The sequence below is a fragment of the Habropoda laboriosa genome, unplaced genomic scaffold (assembly GCF_001263275.1).
Source record: "Habropoda laboriosa isolate 0110345459 unplaced genomic scaffold, ASM126327v1 scaffold22, whole genome shotgun sequence".
In the NCBI taxonomy this organism is placed as follows: Eukaryota; Metazoa; Arthropoda; class Insecta; order Hymenoptera; family Apidae; genus Habropoda; species Habropoda laboriosa.
Window position 1 is genome coordinate 1169457 of NW_017100261.1, and position 15093 is coordinate 1184549.

At 43.7% G+C, this 15093-nt stretch overlaps 2 protein-coding genes across 2 annotated transcripts; one reads left to right on the forward strand and one right to left on the reverse strand.

The window, feature by feature from the left end:
- Window positions 1–956: 956 nt before the first annotated feature.
- On the reverse strand, window positions 957–4993 carry LOC108572760 (FK506-binding protein 3-like). The gene is made up of 5 exons (XM_017935043.1): window positions 4918–4993; window positions 3228–3416; window positions 2977–3066; window positions 2265–2433; window positions 957–2046 (listed from the first exon to the last, which is right to left on the reverse strand). Exons 1-5 carry the CDS (start codon window positions 4991–4993, stop codon window positions 957–959), a joined length of 1614 nt encoding a protein of 537 aa, XP_017790532.1.
- A 6896-nt stretch (window positions 4994–11889) lies between these two features.
- Window positions 11890–14365, forward strand: LOC108572612. The gene is made up of 4 exons (XM_017934869.1): window positions 11890–11965; window positions 12694–12921; window positions 13464–13668; window positions 13855–14365. Exons 1-4 carry the CDS (start codon window positions 11890–11892, stop codon window positions 14363–14365), a joined length of 1020 nt encoding a protein of 339 aa, XP_017790358.1.
- Window positions 14366–15093: the final 728 nt, after the last annotated feature.

Sequence of the window (15093 nt, forward strand, 5' to 3'; positions counted from 1 at the left end):
ATTCTCGCGAATTCTCAATAAAGCGGTAGTTAATATACGTAGAAGAGATGCTGATTACCTATATGATTCTTCTCACGTTGAATCGCGAAACGGGAGGCTGCATTCTGTACCACGAGAAGTAACAGGAAAATGGCGAAGAATTTGGGCATGATGATTGTACAGGTAAGCGCAGGTGAGAAATGAAAGGTCCGTCGCCGATCGATTCTCGTCGAAGACTGAAATTGGGTTGAGATGAGACCAAGCCACGATACCACCGGTACTCATCAATTATACATAAACTTTCGGTAGAAAGTAAGATCGGTGGGATCAAAGGTATATACATATATAAGTGTATACCATGTACAGAGACGAAAGAGTCTCAAAGTTCGCTGGTAAAATTCGTTCGATATGATAGCAATCAAGTAGGTAGATTGAAACTACACGTTTATTCAATAGTTTTAATTACAGGTTCAATAAATTAATTAAATAATTAGTTAATAGCAATACGATATGGCTGAGGTCGCGTAAAACTATTCGCGGATCACTTCGTGTTTATCTAATTTTCTTCGTCTTCTTCTTCTTCTCCGTCTCTTTCTCTTCAAAGCTAATCTTCCGATATCAGACTCCTACATCTGTGATCGACATTATCATCTTTCCATTTCAGTTTCGATAGATGGTAAGTTTAATTAGTTCAAGCAATAAATTTAATTCTATCAATCTCGATGAAAATCGATTTCGTTCGAGAACCAAACATAAGCTAGAGACGAAGAGGAGAGAAACGAATGAAAAAAATGATCAGTCTCTACATTTCGTAACTAACGATAAACACGTAGATCCAAAAAAGAAAAGTACATAGTTCAACCGCTGTAAGAATTAAAAAGAACTTTGCCCAGGAGTGCAAACTCTGCACAACTCGAAAAATCTAAATCTCGCGATTTTCAATTATCCTACAACTGACATATTACTGAGTTTAGAATTCAAATTCTCGTCTCTTCGCTCTGACGACTGTTCCTCGAATGCCTGCTTCTCGCCAGAAGGCCGGTCAAACCTAATCCGTAATCCGAATCGTCGTCGTCAGCTTCGGACAATTGATGCTTCTTCAACTTTCCCTTCTTCTTTCCATCCTCTTTCTCGTCGTAGGCCAACGCGCTGATCAGAGCGTCCTCCTCGTCGTCGTCGTCGTCGTCCAAATCTTCCACCTCACTCTTATCCTCGTCCTCGTGATTTCCCTGCCCGCTCTCATCGATCTTCTCGTCCTCGTCCTCCTCCTCCTCGCTGTCCTTCTCCTCCTCGTCGTCGTCGTCGAGGATCTCCTCGTCCTCCTCGTCGTCGTCCTCGTCGTCGTCCAAATCACCTCCTAGAAGATCGTCGTCGTCGTCTTCGTCACCTTTCACCGGTTTCCTCAGAGGTTTCTTCTTCTTGTTCGCCTCGTTCTCGATCGCGTTGATACTCGTACTCGTGATAGTAGGCTTCTTCTTGCTCGCCTCTGACGCGGTGAATTTCTTCGTCGGTGTTTTGTCCGGTTTCGAGTACGAGGCTATCTTGTTAGAGGCAACAGTGACGAGTTCTTCCGCTTCGTTGGAGATCACGTCGGTGGTCGGAGACTCTTCTTCGTCCTCCGTGATGTTCTCTTCCTCCGCGGTTAAAGATTCTTCGCCGTCCTGAGTTTCTTCCACGGGATCGTTGCTGGAAACGCTGCCTACGGCGATTGGAACCAGTGGCGAGGAGGTTGGTTTCGTTAGAAGAGGAATGGTGAACTGAAGAAGAGGCGCTGCTGTGGTTACTTTCGGTTTCTTCGTCGTGGGCTCGTCTTCGCCTGTTATAATGTCTAGGAGAGCTCCGAAACCTAGGACATCTTCGTCCTCGTCTTCGTCTTCGTCCTCCTCGGTCGAGGAATTTTGTACGGAGTTTGCCTCGGGTGTGTCCTCGTCGGAGTCGTCGTCTTCTTCGTCGTCGTCGTCTGAGCCTAGGCCGAAGAAGTCGTCGTCGTCGTCCTCGTCGGGGACTTCCGCTTCGATGACTGGAAGGGGCTCCGCTGGACGTAGCTTTAGACCGTCTGGACCGAATCTGTAACGATAAAATCACGTAAATTTTGCGAGCTAATTTAAACTTTTTAAGTGATTTATCGATAATTTACATTTTTTAATAATTTATCCATAATTTAAATTTTAGAAATGATTCATCGAATTTGAAAAATGATTTATCGACAATTTAAATTCTTGCGAAAAATTGATCGATAACTTAAATTTTACAAAAATAACGAATCCTCCGGTTGTCTGAGTTACCTGAAGCAACTGACGCGAAGGCTAGCTTCCAGCTCAGTGTCCGACTGCAACTCCAAACCGAGACAAGCCTTGAAATGGTTCTTGGCATCTCGTTTAATGGAATAAATTCTACCGCAGAATTTCGTGAAGCCTCCAGGTAACGGTACGCAGACAGGCTTGGGACTCTTGCCTGAAAAATCCATTCACACACGTGTACCTCGTTATCGATCGTCCACATAGATCAGGCCATTCAGGAAAGCTGTTCCTTTATTTGTTTAATATATGCGAAACTTTCACCACAGAACGGATCACGTCGTAAGTCGATCGTACTACGCTCGTGCGTTATGAATATTTTAACTATCCTAGCATGAAATCTCACACACGATTCACGATTTATTCAGAAAGGAAACCGATCTCTTCTTCGCACCTCTGTGTTACCTGAACGTTCACCTCAGCTGAATCGCGACAAGGCAGATACGGTATTTTTCTTTATTTTTTCGTGGCTACGTCACGCGAACAGCGTTAGGTGAAAGTTTCGGATCGAGTTTCCTGAATTCCACGGCGAACAATTAACACACTTTTCACGCGACAGCTTTTTCGAATGTGTCACACAACTTTCGAACGGTGTTAACAATGCGTATAGGAATCGACCACGAGCAATAAAGAGTCGCGCGTATTTCAATATTTTTTTTACGACCTGAAGGTGTCTGTAGAAAGTAAGGAAACCACTTACCGTTAACAATGGTGCTTGTTAAAATATTGTCCCCGAAGCTCAGTTGAACCGCTAAATTGTCACCTTGCAGATACTGCAAGGATGCGCATCCTGTAAACGAAACGGTTCTTCGTTGAACTGTGCGATGGACACAGAGAGAGGAACAAGTGTAACGCGGCGCGCACTCGTTCGTCGTCGTCTCGTTTCCTTCACTGTTATGCTTTCTAATAACCACCTTCTATCCACGATTAATTGAATTACGCAACGCTTACCTGGTCCCTGTAATTGCACCAGCGGTATATGGAAGTCTCGGCAGCAATTACAGATGTTCTCGTTGCAGGTACAATACCTGTTCACGTTGTCGGCCGCTTGTTTCAAGGATAACGTCGATATACCGAAGTTAGCCTGTTTGGTACCGCTTAGATCCCTAATCGATCGTTCCTCGACACTTTCATCATGTTCTGTCAAACGATTCGATGTTTAAAAATGTTCTTGAGAAAAATTGGGGGAGTTTGAAAGACATTTTTGATGTCTTGCGAGAGTGAAGAATTTAAATTTACTTTGCAAGAGATTTACAAAGGATATAACATTGTTAAAATTGAAAAATGAATGCACTTGTAAAATTAGATAAGAAAAAATAGAATCATATTTCCATGTTATTCATAAATAATTTAATTAGGAAGTTTCTACTCTTTGCTCTGTCAAACGATTCGCTTCAATATTTAAGAAAATATTCTCCAGAAAAATTGGGACACTTTAAAAGACACTTTTAACCCTTTGCGAGAGTGAGGAATTAAAATTTACTTTGCAAGAGATTTACAAAGGATATAACATTGTTAAAATTGAAAAATGAACGCACTTGTAAAATTAGATAAGAAAAAATAGAATCATATTTCCATGTTATTCATAAATAATTTAATTAGGAAGTTTCTACTCTTTGCTCTGTCAAACGATTCGCTTCAATGTTTAAGAAAATATTCTCCAGAAAATTTGAGACACTTTAAAAGACACTTTTAACCCTTTGAGAGAGTGAGGAATTAAAATTTACTTTGCAAGAGATTTACAAAGGATATAACATTGTTAAAATTGAAAAATGAATGCACTTGTAAAATTAGATAAGAAAAAATAGAATCATATTTCCATGTTATTCATAAATAATTTAATTAGGAAGTTTCTACTCTTTGCTCTGTCAAACGATTCGCTTCAATATTTAAGAAAATATTCTCCAGAAAAGTTGGGACACTTTAAAAGACACTTTTAACCCTTTGATAGAGCGAGGAATGCTTAAAATTTACTTTGCAAGAGGTTCACATAGGAAATAACATTGTGAAGATCAAGAAACGGACGCATTCTTAGAATTAGATAAGAAAAAATAGAAACATATTTCCATGTTATTCATAAATAATTTAATTAGGAAGTTTCTACTCTTTGCTCTGTCAAACGATTCGTTTCAATATTTAAGAAAATATTCTCCAGAAAAGTTGGGACACTTTAAAAGACACTTTTAACCCTTTGATAGAGCGAGAAATACTAAAAATTTACTTTGCAAGAGGTTCACATAGGAAATAACATTGTGAAGATCAAGAAACGAACGCATTCTTAAAATTAGATAAGAAAAAATAAACACAAATTTCCATATCATTCATAAATAATTTAAATCGCATAAAAAGTTTCTACTTTTCCGTCATATATCAGTGAACGCTCAAATTCGTCCTATTTCAACTAGAACATACCCAAGAATGACTTCATCTAATTCTACAAACTCAATTTCAAAATTATATTCCAGCAGGTTCGTGAAACCAGTGACTTCATCCTTCGGTAGCACATCTCTAATTATCTCTAATCCTTCAATCAACGTTTCCTTCTCGCAAGGAAGTAAAAATTCCCGCGAAATTGCCAGCTCGTTATTTAATAACAAGGAGTTTAACGTTAACAACGTGTAGAACTGTCGAAAATTATTACCGATCACTCGTCCGTATGCGGCGAACGCAACCAGAAGGAGAATCAGCAACAACTCGACCACCGCCGACAGCCGCATCCTAACGCTCGTCCTGCAACGCAAAGTATCACGATAATTCCCCCGTTGTTTTTTCCTCCCTGCAACAGAGGTTCACCCTCTAAATATGCGTGGACACGCGTGTCCGCCATTTGCATCGCGAAAGTTAACCGTGCAATTGTCATTCTACGCTTTTTCCCTGTCGCGCCGCGATTCGGCTTTTGCTCAAAGAGAAAATACAATTGCATTAAGGTGCATTGACATTCACAGTGTCTCCGTCTCGTCCCTATCATTCATCCCGCGTTCTTTGTTCTGAGAAATTTTTACCGAGAAACACACCGTTTCCAATGTCAAATCTACAAAGCCCTGTCTTTTTAACCCTTTCGCTACGGCAGATTTTAACGCGTAACGTGGGTAATAGGGAGTCAATTTTTAACCACGGCTGGAAAATTTCTTATTTTGGCTGTCGTTTTAAATGTTGGTTTATTGAATTAAGATGGAAGTGCGTGAGTATGAAATTAAGTACAGTTAACTCTCCTATAACGCGATAAATTGGTTATACGCGTTATATGGAAACCGCGTTATGAGAGTACCGTGTTATAGGAGGGTTTACTGTAATAGAAAAATTCATGCTGTAGGGAGATTGCTTAAGCTAATTGAGTTGTTGTATAGAGAAATAACGTTATAAGCCTACCGCGTTATGAAAGTGCCGCGTTACAGGAGGGCCGTCGCAAATTTTGCTCCGCTTTAGGAGAGTACCGCGTTATAAGAGAGCCGCTGCTACTTTTGCTCCGCATTATAGGAGGGCCGTCGCAATTTTTGCTCCGCGTTATAGGAGGGCCATCACAATTTTTACTCCGCGTTATAGGAGGGCCGTCACAATTTTTCCTCCGCGTTATGAGAGTGCCGCGTTATGAGAGTACCGCGTTATGAGAATACCGCGTTATAGGGAGCCCGTCGCAATATTTGCTCCGTGTTATATGGAAACCGCGTTATAGGAGGGCCGTCACAATTTTTGCTCCGCGTTACATGGAAACCGCGTTATGAGAGTACCGCGTTATAAGAGGGCCGTCGCAATTTTTGCTCCGTGTTATAGGAGGGCCATCGCAATTTTTGCTCCGCGTTATGAGAGTACCGCGTTATAGGAGGGCCGTCACAATTTTTGTTCCGCGTTACATGGAAACCGCGTTATAGAAGGGCCATCGCAATTTTTGCTCCGCGTTATAGGAGGGCCGTCACAATTTTTCCTCCGCATTATACGGAAATCGCGTTGAAAATACCGCGTTATAGGAGGGCCGCCATAATTTTTCCTTCGCATTATACGGAAATCGCGTTATAGGAGGGCCGTCATAATTTTTGTTCCGCGTTACATGGAAACCGCGTTATAGAAGGGCCATCGCAATTTTTGCTCCGCGTTATAGGAGGGACGTCACAATTTTTCCTCCGCGTTATGAGAGTGCCGCGTTATAGGGAGCCCGTCGCAATTTTTGCTCCGTGTTATATGGAAACTGCGTTATAGAAGGGCCGTCACAATTTTTGCTCCGCGTTACATGGAAACCGCGTTATGAGAGTACCGCGTTATAAGAGGGCCGTTGCAATTTTTGCTCCGCGTTATAGGAGGGCCATCACAATTTTTGCTCCGCGTTATAGGAGGGCCGTCACAATTTTTCCTCCGCGTTATGAGAGTGCCGCGTTATGAGAGTGCCGCGTTATGAGAGTGCCGCGTTATGAGAGTGCCGCGTTATGAGAATACCGCGTTATAGGGAGCCCGTCGCAATATTTGCTCCGTGTTATATGGAAACCGCGTTATAGAAGGGCCGTCACAATTTTTGCTCCGCGTTATGAGAGTACCGCGTTATGAGAATACCGCGTTATAGGGAGCCCTTCGCAATTTTTGCTCCGTGTTATATGGAAACCGCGTTATAGAAGGGCCGTCACAATTTTTGCTCCGCGTTACATGGAAACCGCGTTATGAGAGTACCGCGTTATAAGAGGGCCGTCGCAAGTTTTGCTCCGCGTTATAGGAGGGTTTACTGTATTAAATTAAGGTGTAAGTGCAGCGAAAGGCTCGAACGATATAGCTCGAGCAAAATTTCGAAACGCCTACAGGCGCCAATAGTAACGAAAGGGTTAACGCAGTTTTCAACTTACACGGTGAGCATATTTCATGCAAATTCGGGGCATAGGATGCTCCAACTCGCGGCTCGAATGAATTTCACTCGAACGCGAAGAGTGTCGTCGCATTCGCGACAAATTCCCGCCACAAGGACGACATTATAATACATAATACGAGGTAGTGAAAAAACACCGAGCTACTTTATGAACTGAGTAAGCTATACCTTTTTTTCTGCGATTTTCACAGGGCATAAAAAGAGACTCGACGCTGTATATTTTTCGTTCAGTTTGTAAAGGTTTCGAAGCGAGCAGTGTTTGTTCAGAAAATGGTCCGCACGGTGCAGAAATTGGTCAGGGACGACAGGAAAACGAAATTACGGAATACCGGTTGTCACGCGGAGAGCTGCCGGATGCTAAACTTGGCGAACAATACGGCCACGTGTTCCTGCTCGTTAACGATAACGCGGCAAAAGGGTGAAACGCGGCTGATCCGCGACGGGCCAATCATTTCGAGCAGCGAGCACGTGGGAGGAACGACTTTTTCTCCGATTTCGAGCGACGCCTGCCCGCGCTGACTTCTCGTCTGCGACCGGTTGACCTAAATCCCGGTCACGGTCAAAGACGTCTCTCCCGAGGAGTTCACCGTTCGAGTTGGTACTTGGACGAAACGCGCACCAGGAAGCACGCACACGCGTCGTTCGCGTTTATGGCGACCATTATGCGGTCACGTCGCGGGAAACGGTGACCCATACGCGTCGGTATTCGTTCGATCGATCGATCTACTCTTTTCCGGACAATTGCGATATCGTACGAAAGAATTCTCATGAATGAAACCTTAGTCGAGAATCTTCACAAATCTACTCTAGACGAAGAAAAATTACTTTTACTTTGAGTAAATTAGCGTATACCGTGGAAAATTGAAGTAGATTCGACAATCGACGCAGATCGAAAGTTTCGAAAGTTCAAGGAAATGTGAAAATAGCAAACGAAGAATGAACGAACTTCTAAAAGAAAAAGAATAGAAGTGTACACTAACCTGTGCGATAGAGAAAAAATTCCAGTGAAAAGTTTGGTACGTAGTCAAGATGATTGTTCAGGAAGGACTTCTCTCTTCGTCGCACCCTTCCGCTCTTTTTTCCGACTCTTCGTCTTACGGAGGCCAATGTCTAACTGAAGATGCCGCCCAACTCCCCCCAAAGGTTTCTTTAAAAGTCGGTCAAGCCACCACCACCTGCCTCCGACCGTCGCTACGATTATTAAACATTCTAATACGTTCTAGGTAAATAAGACAACCGATTCCCCACTGATACGAGGGAACCCTATACGATTCCGAAGAAGGTTTCGGCGCCTCGCCTTGAACCGGTACCCCAGGGGTCAAGTACGCTTCGATCAACTACTCCACCGGCATCTGGTCCTCAATGAAAGACTTACTCTCGAACAGTATCGCGATGATTCATCTCGGGGAGATCGCGATACTTGGGTGGGGAAGATTCTGAATCTGGTTTGCTACTGGACACCAATTTGCGTCGATCGAGATCAATCGGATGGATCCGCGTGACGTAACGATGCTTCAGATAAGCTTGGAAAGTGTCGATCGAACGATTCATTTTGTCCAGATTAGAGCTGTTGCTAGTCGAAATACTCGTCGAACTTCGTGGAGTGTCCAGATTTTTATGCGAATATTCGAGTATCCGAATTCGAATTTTCTTTGTTAGTTAGTCATTAAGGTGGTTCTTTCGGTTTTCGAGGTCAAAAAAGTCGATATATTTTTTTATAGCGAGACTCTTAAGAATTAACGCTTGGTTTAATTTTTTCTGGACAATAGGAAAGTCGCTAGCCTTGGGACAAATCAGCAAGGATGTTCGCACTCCACGGTGTATAATTCTGAATTTTGTAAACATTTCAAGTCGTTATTACTGATTTTACTCGGCAAAAGGATGAATAAAAATGTATACAAAACAGCAATATTGTCACTTCTCTTGTCTGAAAAAAAGGAAAAAAGGATGTCTGTGCATGGTTTCGATATTCTTTCAGGGAAAACAGAAAATTTCATTAAAAAACAGAATACAACTTTCAAGAAGCTGTAAATCCAACAAAAAAACCAGCAGTATATTTGCAGAAAACTATGTTTTATTAAAAAAAAGAAAATATCTGATTATTCATTTGCACCAAACTGACGTATCCGGATATCCGAATCGAAATCACGCGAGTATACTCGAATCTAAATTGATACTCAAGATTCAGCAGTAGGAATTCTAGTCCAAATTAATTCTTTTTTTTTTTTTCTTAATTAGATCGTAGGAGGTTTCAATTGCACTGCAGATGTTTATGTAGGTTTGCACATGTTTGGACGTATAATACAAACCTCGATCGCGACGTTCTAATAGCCAGTCCCACTTCGCAGCGAATTTCTATCGCCATAAAGTTACATCGTTCGCGAGGTGACCGCGGTGCATCCACAATGAGCGTTCCGGAAATTCTTTATTCGTCCGGCGTGTAGCTCGCAACGACTGTGTATGAAAAAGTTGGCCAAAATTATTCCGCTAGTTTTCACGCAGCCGAATGCACTTAGAAACCATGAAACTCCAATTATTTCGTACAATATTACATGAAAACTCGCGGGAGAATAAAAATTCAGGAGTAAGCCGATTTACACACGTAATTTACTTCACCGTTCAATTTTCATATTGATATTCTCGAATTGAGAGTTAATTTTAAATAATTTTTTCATAATATAGTAGAAAATTAAAAATAATAACGATTGTATTTTAATAATAACAGAGAAATGTAAAGAAGTATGCGTTTTAATTGGCCTTCTTCTTCTGCCCAAATTCTGAACCACAGAAGCGGCCATTGTGGCACTTCGTTTTCATAAAATTACAAGAAAAGGAACGCTGTTTTAGTTTTTAATAAAGTTTCAAAATTCGAACTTCAGCCACCTTTTCAAATAAAATATTCCACCGAGTAACGTTACAATTTCGAACTTTTTCACCGACTTTGAAACTTCTCATTTGTCTAACCCTATTTCTCGACGTTCAAACCGTCAATTAAAAATCCACGCTTCACTCTCGCAAGAAATTACAATTGTACATAGAAACCGTCGACTTAATCTCCCGACGTTTTTCGAGTTTCACGATGACAAACGTTCGTCGGCCAGATAAAATCCAGCGGCCGGGCGGAAGCGTGTTTTGGTGGTCGAGGAGGGGCCTTTCTCCGGTTAGTGGGTCGAAGAAAGTAGTGTCCAAGAGTGGTTTACCTTGGTTAATACCTGTCCGGCAGGATGAAGGTTCCACAATGGTATTCGAGTGTCTCGTGGTCGTGGAACGTTGGACAATTATTGTCAACGACGCGCCACAGTTGGCCAGGGTGTATTTTAAGATAAACTCGCGGGGTCCTCCCGATAGTTCTAAACGGTGGAGAAGAAGAAGAGGATGTGGGTCACCAAGGGGAACGAGTTTTTACGTAACGTTCACGGGATGATCCTTGTAGATTGCTCCTGGCCCTCCTTTTTTTCCTTCGAAAGCATAATCCGATCGGGAGCAGCAACAGGAAAAGGAAATCGAGGAGATCGATCGAGCTTTTGATAAATCATAACCACACGCTAAACTTCCTCTACCTTTTGCGCTCCTCGAACCGTGAAACTAACGATGTCGAAGTAAATTATATAACGTTCTCGCGCGGTACCACAGGTATACGACACCGGTAATTGTCGCAAGATAATACGTTTCGCGGAGTGTCCAAGGGGAACGACGACAATTCTGTTTGCCCGTGGCCAACCAAGCGTACGCTTTTCCTTCCCCTTTCGTTCGATGTTCTTTTAATCTCACGTACCTCTACATCGGACACGATCGATCGGAGAAAGGCGGCGTCGATCTTGCACTCGATGAAAATATAATTGCTAGGAGGAAAAGATTCGTCTGGAATCCTTGATGCTATTAATCACCGCGGCGTATTGCTGTCGTTACGCTCCGTCGCACGATCTAGGGTACAAAAGCGACGACAAAAAGTCCGACAAAAAGAAGAATACAGAAGGGGGACGTTATTGATGTTTCTAGACATCCGCGTAGAATTCTGAGAAAATAGTTTATTCTTACAGAGTCAGGTTCACCCACGCGCGATGCCCACGAATTTTCACTTTTATCCGTTATAAATCCCCCCGGAGGGGGAAGAAAAGAAATCGTCGGGCTCGCTGGAGCGATGAAAATTCTGTGAAAGAGACGAAGGTAGAAGAAGAGGAATAAAAAAGAAGAGATTGCTTTTACTGGCGTGGTTTAAACGGGCGTACATATCCAGCCAGTGGTGATCCGAAAAGAAGAGCACTGCCTTTTTGTCGGAAGGGGGCCCAGCCAGAGCGCAGGAGAGCCGAGGTAGATAGGACAGTCGCGTAAGTTCTCTTGGTACCAGGTTGAGGAAGGAGGTCACCCGGTCACCCAGATGAGGTTCCTTGCCCGTTGTTACCTCCGCACCTCGGCCAATGGCGTGGCACCTCATCGTCGCCGTGGCCAATCCTGTCGCCAGTTTTCGTGCCGACCGCCAGCCGATCGCCGATCCGAGACCCGCGCCCGGCTTTGTGCCCAGATTTAAGCTTCTTCCTTGCTGGACAGGATCTCCAGGCCTCTGCGACGTGTGTATCCTTTTGACAGTTCCGCCAGTTCGACAGTATTTTTCTCTTTTTTCCCCCTAGTGATTCGATTATACGCGTTCGTGATTCCATTTCAGACGATTCGTCAGACGTATATATACATTCGTCGACCAAGAAGAGACCTCCCGTCGTCCCTTCGTACCTGAGAATCTGAAGGGAATTTAAGAAGAGGAACGTGACGATGACGGCCGTGAGATGTACGATTCTGGTGCTGTTGATCAGCGTCGTCGTCGCGGTATCTTCCGCTGGACTGCTCGGTGAGCAACGACGGATCAGTTACGCTCTCGTTGGAAGAATAGTTTCTCGCGGTTTTTCCAGCATCCGTCTGCGGAACGCTAGGAAAATAGTCGAGGCTCGACCGATGTTGTGCTCTCGTTTGTTCTTAACGCGCGGGTAAACAAACGATTCAGACGGTTCGGCATACCGATCGCGCGGCCTTCTTCTTGGGGGGTAGGTGATTGAATTTTCGTCGTGGCCACGCGTGCGTGCCTACGTTCGCGATTTCACCGATCGACGCGTTTGTTAAACGGTCCCAAAGTTTCGTTTTGTAATTGTTCTTCTGTAGAAGAAAAGATGGTTAGTTGTTTCTATCGACGTGGAAATTCACGGTGAAGATAAGCCAGGCTGAATCTGTCCCAGTAATGCGAGAAAGTTCGCGGATAGACGTCTTTCTGACTCATCGACGCGGCACACTTAGCGCGTATAATAGCGCGCGTTTTGTTCAAAACGCGAAAAGAGTTTTCGATGGAGGAGGACGTTCTCGCGAGCACGTCGTTGGAAAGGAAACGGTGTCACAACATGTCGAGAGAAAACTTCGTGAACGTCGTTGTTGTGTGTATGTGCGTGCGTGTGTGCTGGCACCGATGGAAATCGCAGACGATTTTTTTCGTTGACTTTCGATCGACGACTTTCGTTTCGTTCCAATTTCTCTTCCAGAAGTTTCTCCCATGCGTCTCTTTTGTATTTTTTTCTTTCCCTGCCACAGAGACGCTGTTCTCGTGGGATTTGCCAGATGCTGTTGGTAGATCGAACACGCCGCAATCGCAATGTCTCTGTCAGACCACCAATTGCCTATGCTGCGTCGATCTCAATCTGACGGCCACCATCGATCTGGGTGGCCCAGCCTGCATCAACGTCAAACAGAAGGAGCAGAACATCTCGTTGAACCTTAGCTACGGCGACAACCCGGTGCACAATGCCACTATTAAGATCGGTGAGGAATAGATTCGTTCGAGAATTATTAAGTCGTGTAATGTGAAATGTCAATTTTTGCAGGGAGCAATGAAAATCTGTTTTTAACCCTTTCGCTCCTGGCATAAGACACCCCTATTTTGTTATAATAGAAATATCACAGAAGAAACTGGAGAATGTAAGGTTTTTCCAGATATTCAGGTGAAATTTTCTGTAGCTCTGAAAAGATTCTTCGTGGGATTAACAGGGTTAAAAGCTCAATGATTCCAGGGATTTTGGCGATCTCACGACTTGAGCGATCTATTTGTGAATGATTAAAAATCCGATATTTTCTTTATATTTCTGTTTATTTTTTCTTATTAGTTAAACATTGTTTTATCCAATGTATGATTCGTAAAAACTAGGAAGATCCTCCAGGTGATCCACGGAGTAATTCATATCAGCCTGTTTTAAAAAAATTTAACAAATGATCTTCGATCGAGAGTTTCACTCTTCGATTTGAATCATCTAAATGCAAGGAATTCCCATTTTTCGTGTAACAGTAACTTAAAAATTGTTTCACAGTGGATGCAGCCAACAGGCCGACCTGCATGAACCTTCTATCAGACCTGGCGCAAATATGCGCCAAGTTCACTACGATCAAGCAAGCGGAAGCCGGTTACGACGGTTGTCTGGTGATCGAGCCCGCATTGCTGGGTACGCCTCAAGCCACTTACCACATGGGATGCTTCAATTTCAATCAGGTGGTCCGGCAGCTCGAAGCCATTGCGTGAGTACGATCCCCCCCAAAAAAAAAGAAAAAATAATTTCACGATCGATGCACGCAACTCGTACCGCATTACTCACGCTGCATCGACGTCACAGCGTTACGGATCGATCGATCTTAAATTTCCATCGTGTCTCGATTACGAACGTTTTCATCGTTAATTCACCCTTCCTCGAATTTCCCTCGCAGCACCACCGAGACGATAGAAGCCACAGACAACACCGAGGAGGAGGAAGACCCGTTGAACACCGACGAATTAATCGCAGCTGTGTCAGCTAGCGCCGAACAAGGAATAGCGCTCTTCTCGCAATGGCTGGGGCTGAATTTGAACCCAAAATTGAACCTGACCAACAGGAACAACCATCAGGAGGCGGCTAATCAACGAGCAATCCCATCCACGACTTCGCGATCCGCTCGAGCGCATTGGGATCAAGAGGAGAAGAACGACGAACGGTTCAAGCAGTTACTCAGCGCTCAAGACAATATCCTGAAGGGTTCCGCGATGATCGGCCAGCCGAACGGCGCTGAAACGACGTTCGTTTACTCGAAACCCTCCGAGCTGTTTTCCCCGGAGAAGAATAACGAGGAGAGGAGGGTGGACCAGGTGAAAATCGATCCGGAACACCTGGTCGTGGTGCCGAAGGAGTCAAGGAGAGGCGGAAGGGCGTACAATATTCATCAGCACGTGAACGAGATCTGAGAGAGTTCGTTTTCTATTCGACACCGATCGACCGAGAATGAAAGTTACAAGTAGAGTTTCTTAGCCTATCCTCTCGCTACGTAGAACTGTATTTTCTCAACGACGAATTAGGGAACAGTTGTTATCTCTTTCTTCTTTTTCTATTGTACCTTATCGACGAGATTTTTCAATCGGTCTTATCACGGACTCGACCAACCGAGGAACATCCACGAACGATTACATTTCAACTGGATCGTATTGGCGTTACAAGCGTCGTTCATTTCGAGAAGTCTGACAAACCTGATCAGCCCCGTTAGAATGATCTCCCGTAATTGTGATCGTCTTTGTTCTTCTCCGCGCGAAGATTCTTGTTTCGTTCGAAGAACGAGTCGTCGCTGAATGATCGACGCTCGCGATTACGATTTAAGGATGCAAGAGAGTGTCGGATGGACGAAAGGAGGACGTTCTTCCGCGAGTTTTCTTCTTTTTTCACGCGGGTATTGAGACGTACAGTAGCTTTTCTACAATTGACGCAAGGTGTTGTTTCTGTTCTGCAAAGAATGCATATCGGGATCGTGGCAGAATTTTCTTTCCATTATGCGAACTATTTATTTCGTTTTCGATCCCCGCATAGCAAGTAGAAAGTACAGTAACATCCTCCAAGTAGTTCGTACGCACGCGACAACATCCAGTTGTACTTAGACACACTTATGGTAAAACATGTATGCACGCCGTCACGAGCGACAGTT

Excerpts from the sequence above, each read along its gene's own strand:
- LOC108572760 (XM_017935043.1), bottom strand. The coding sequence starts at position 4,993 with ATGCGGCTGTCGGCGGTGGTCGAGTTGTTGCTGATTCTCCTTCTGGTT. Across the intron at positions 3,067-3,227 it reads GGTGCAATTACAGGGACCAG|GATGCGCATCCTTGCAGTAT; the intron begins GTAAGCGTTGCG and ends TTTCGTTTACAG. Across the intron at positions 2,434-2,976 it reads AACAAGCACCATTGTTAACG|GCAAGAGTCCCAAGCCTGTC; the intron begins GTAAGTGGTTTC and ends TGGATTTTTCAG.
- LOC108572612 (XM_017934869.1), top strand. The coding sequence starts at position 11,890 with ATGACGGCCGTGAGATGTACGATTCTGGTGCTGTTGATCAGCGTCGTC. Across the intron at positions 12,922-13,463 it reads CAATGCCACTATTAAGATCG|TGGATGCAGCCAACAGGCCG; the intron begins GTGAGGAATAGA and ends ATTGTTTCACAG. Across the intron at positions 13,669-13,854 it reads CGGCAGCTCGAAGCCATTGC|CACCACCGAGACGATAGAAG; the intron begins GTGAGTACGATC and ends TTTCCCTCGCAG.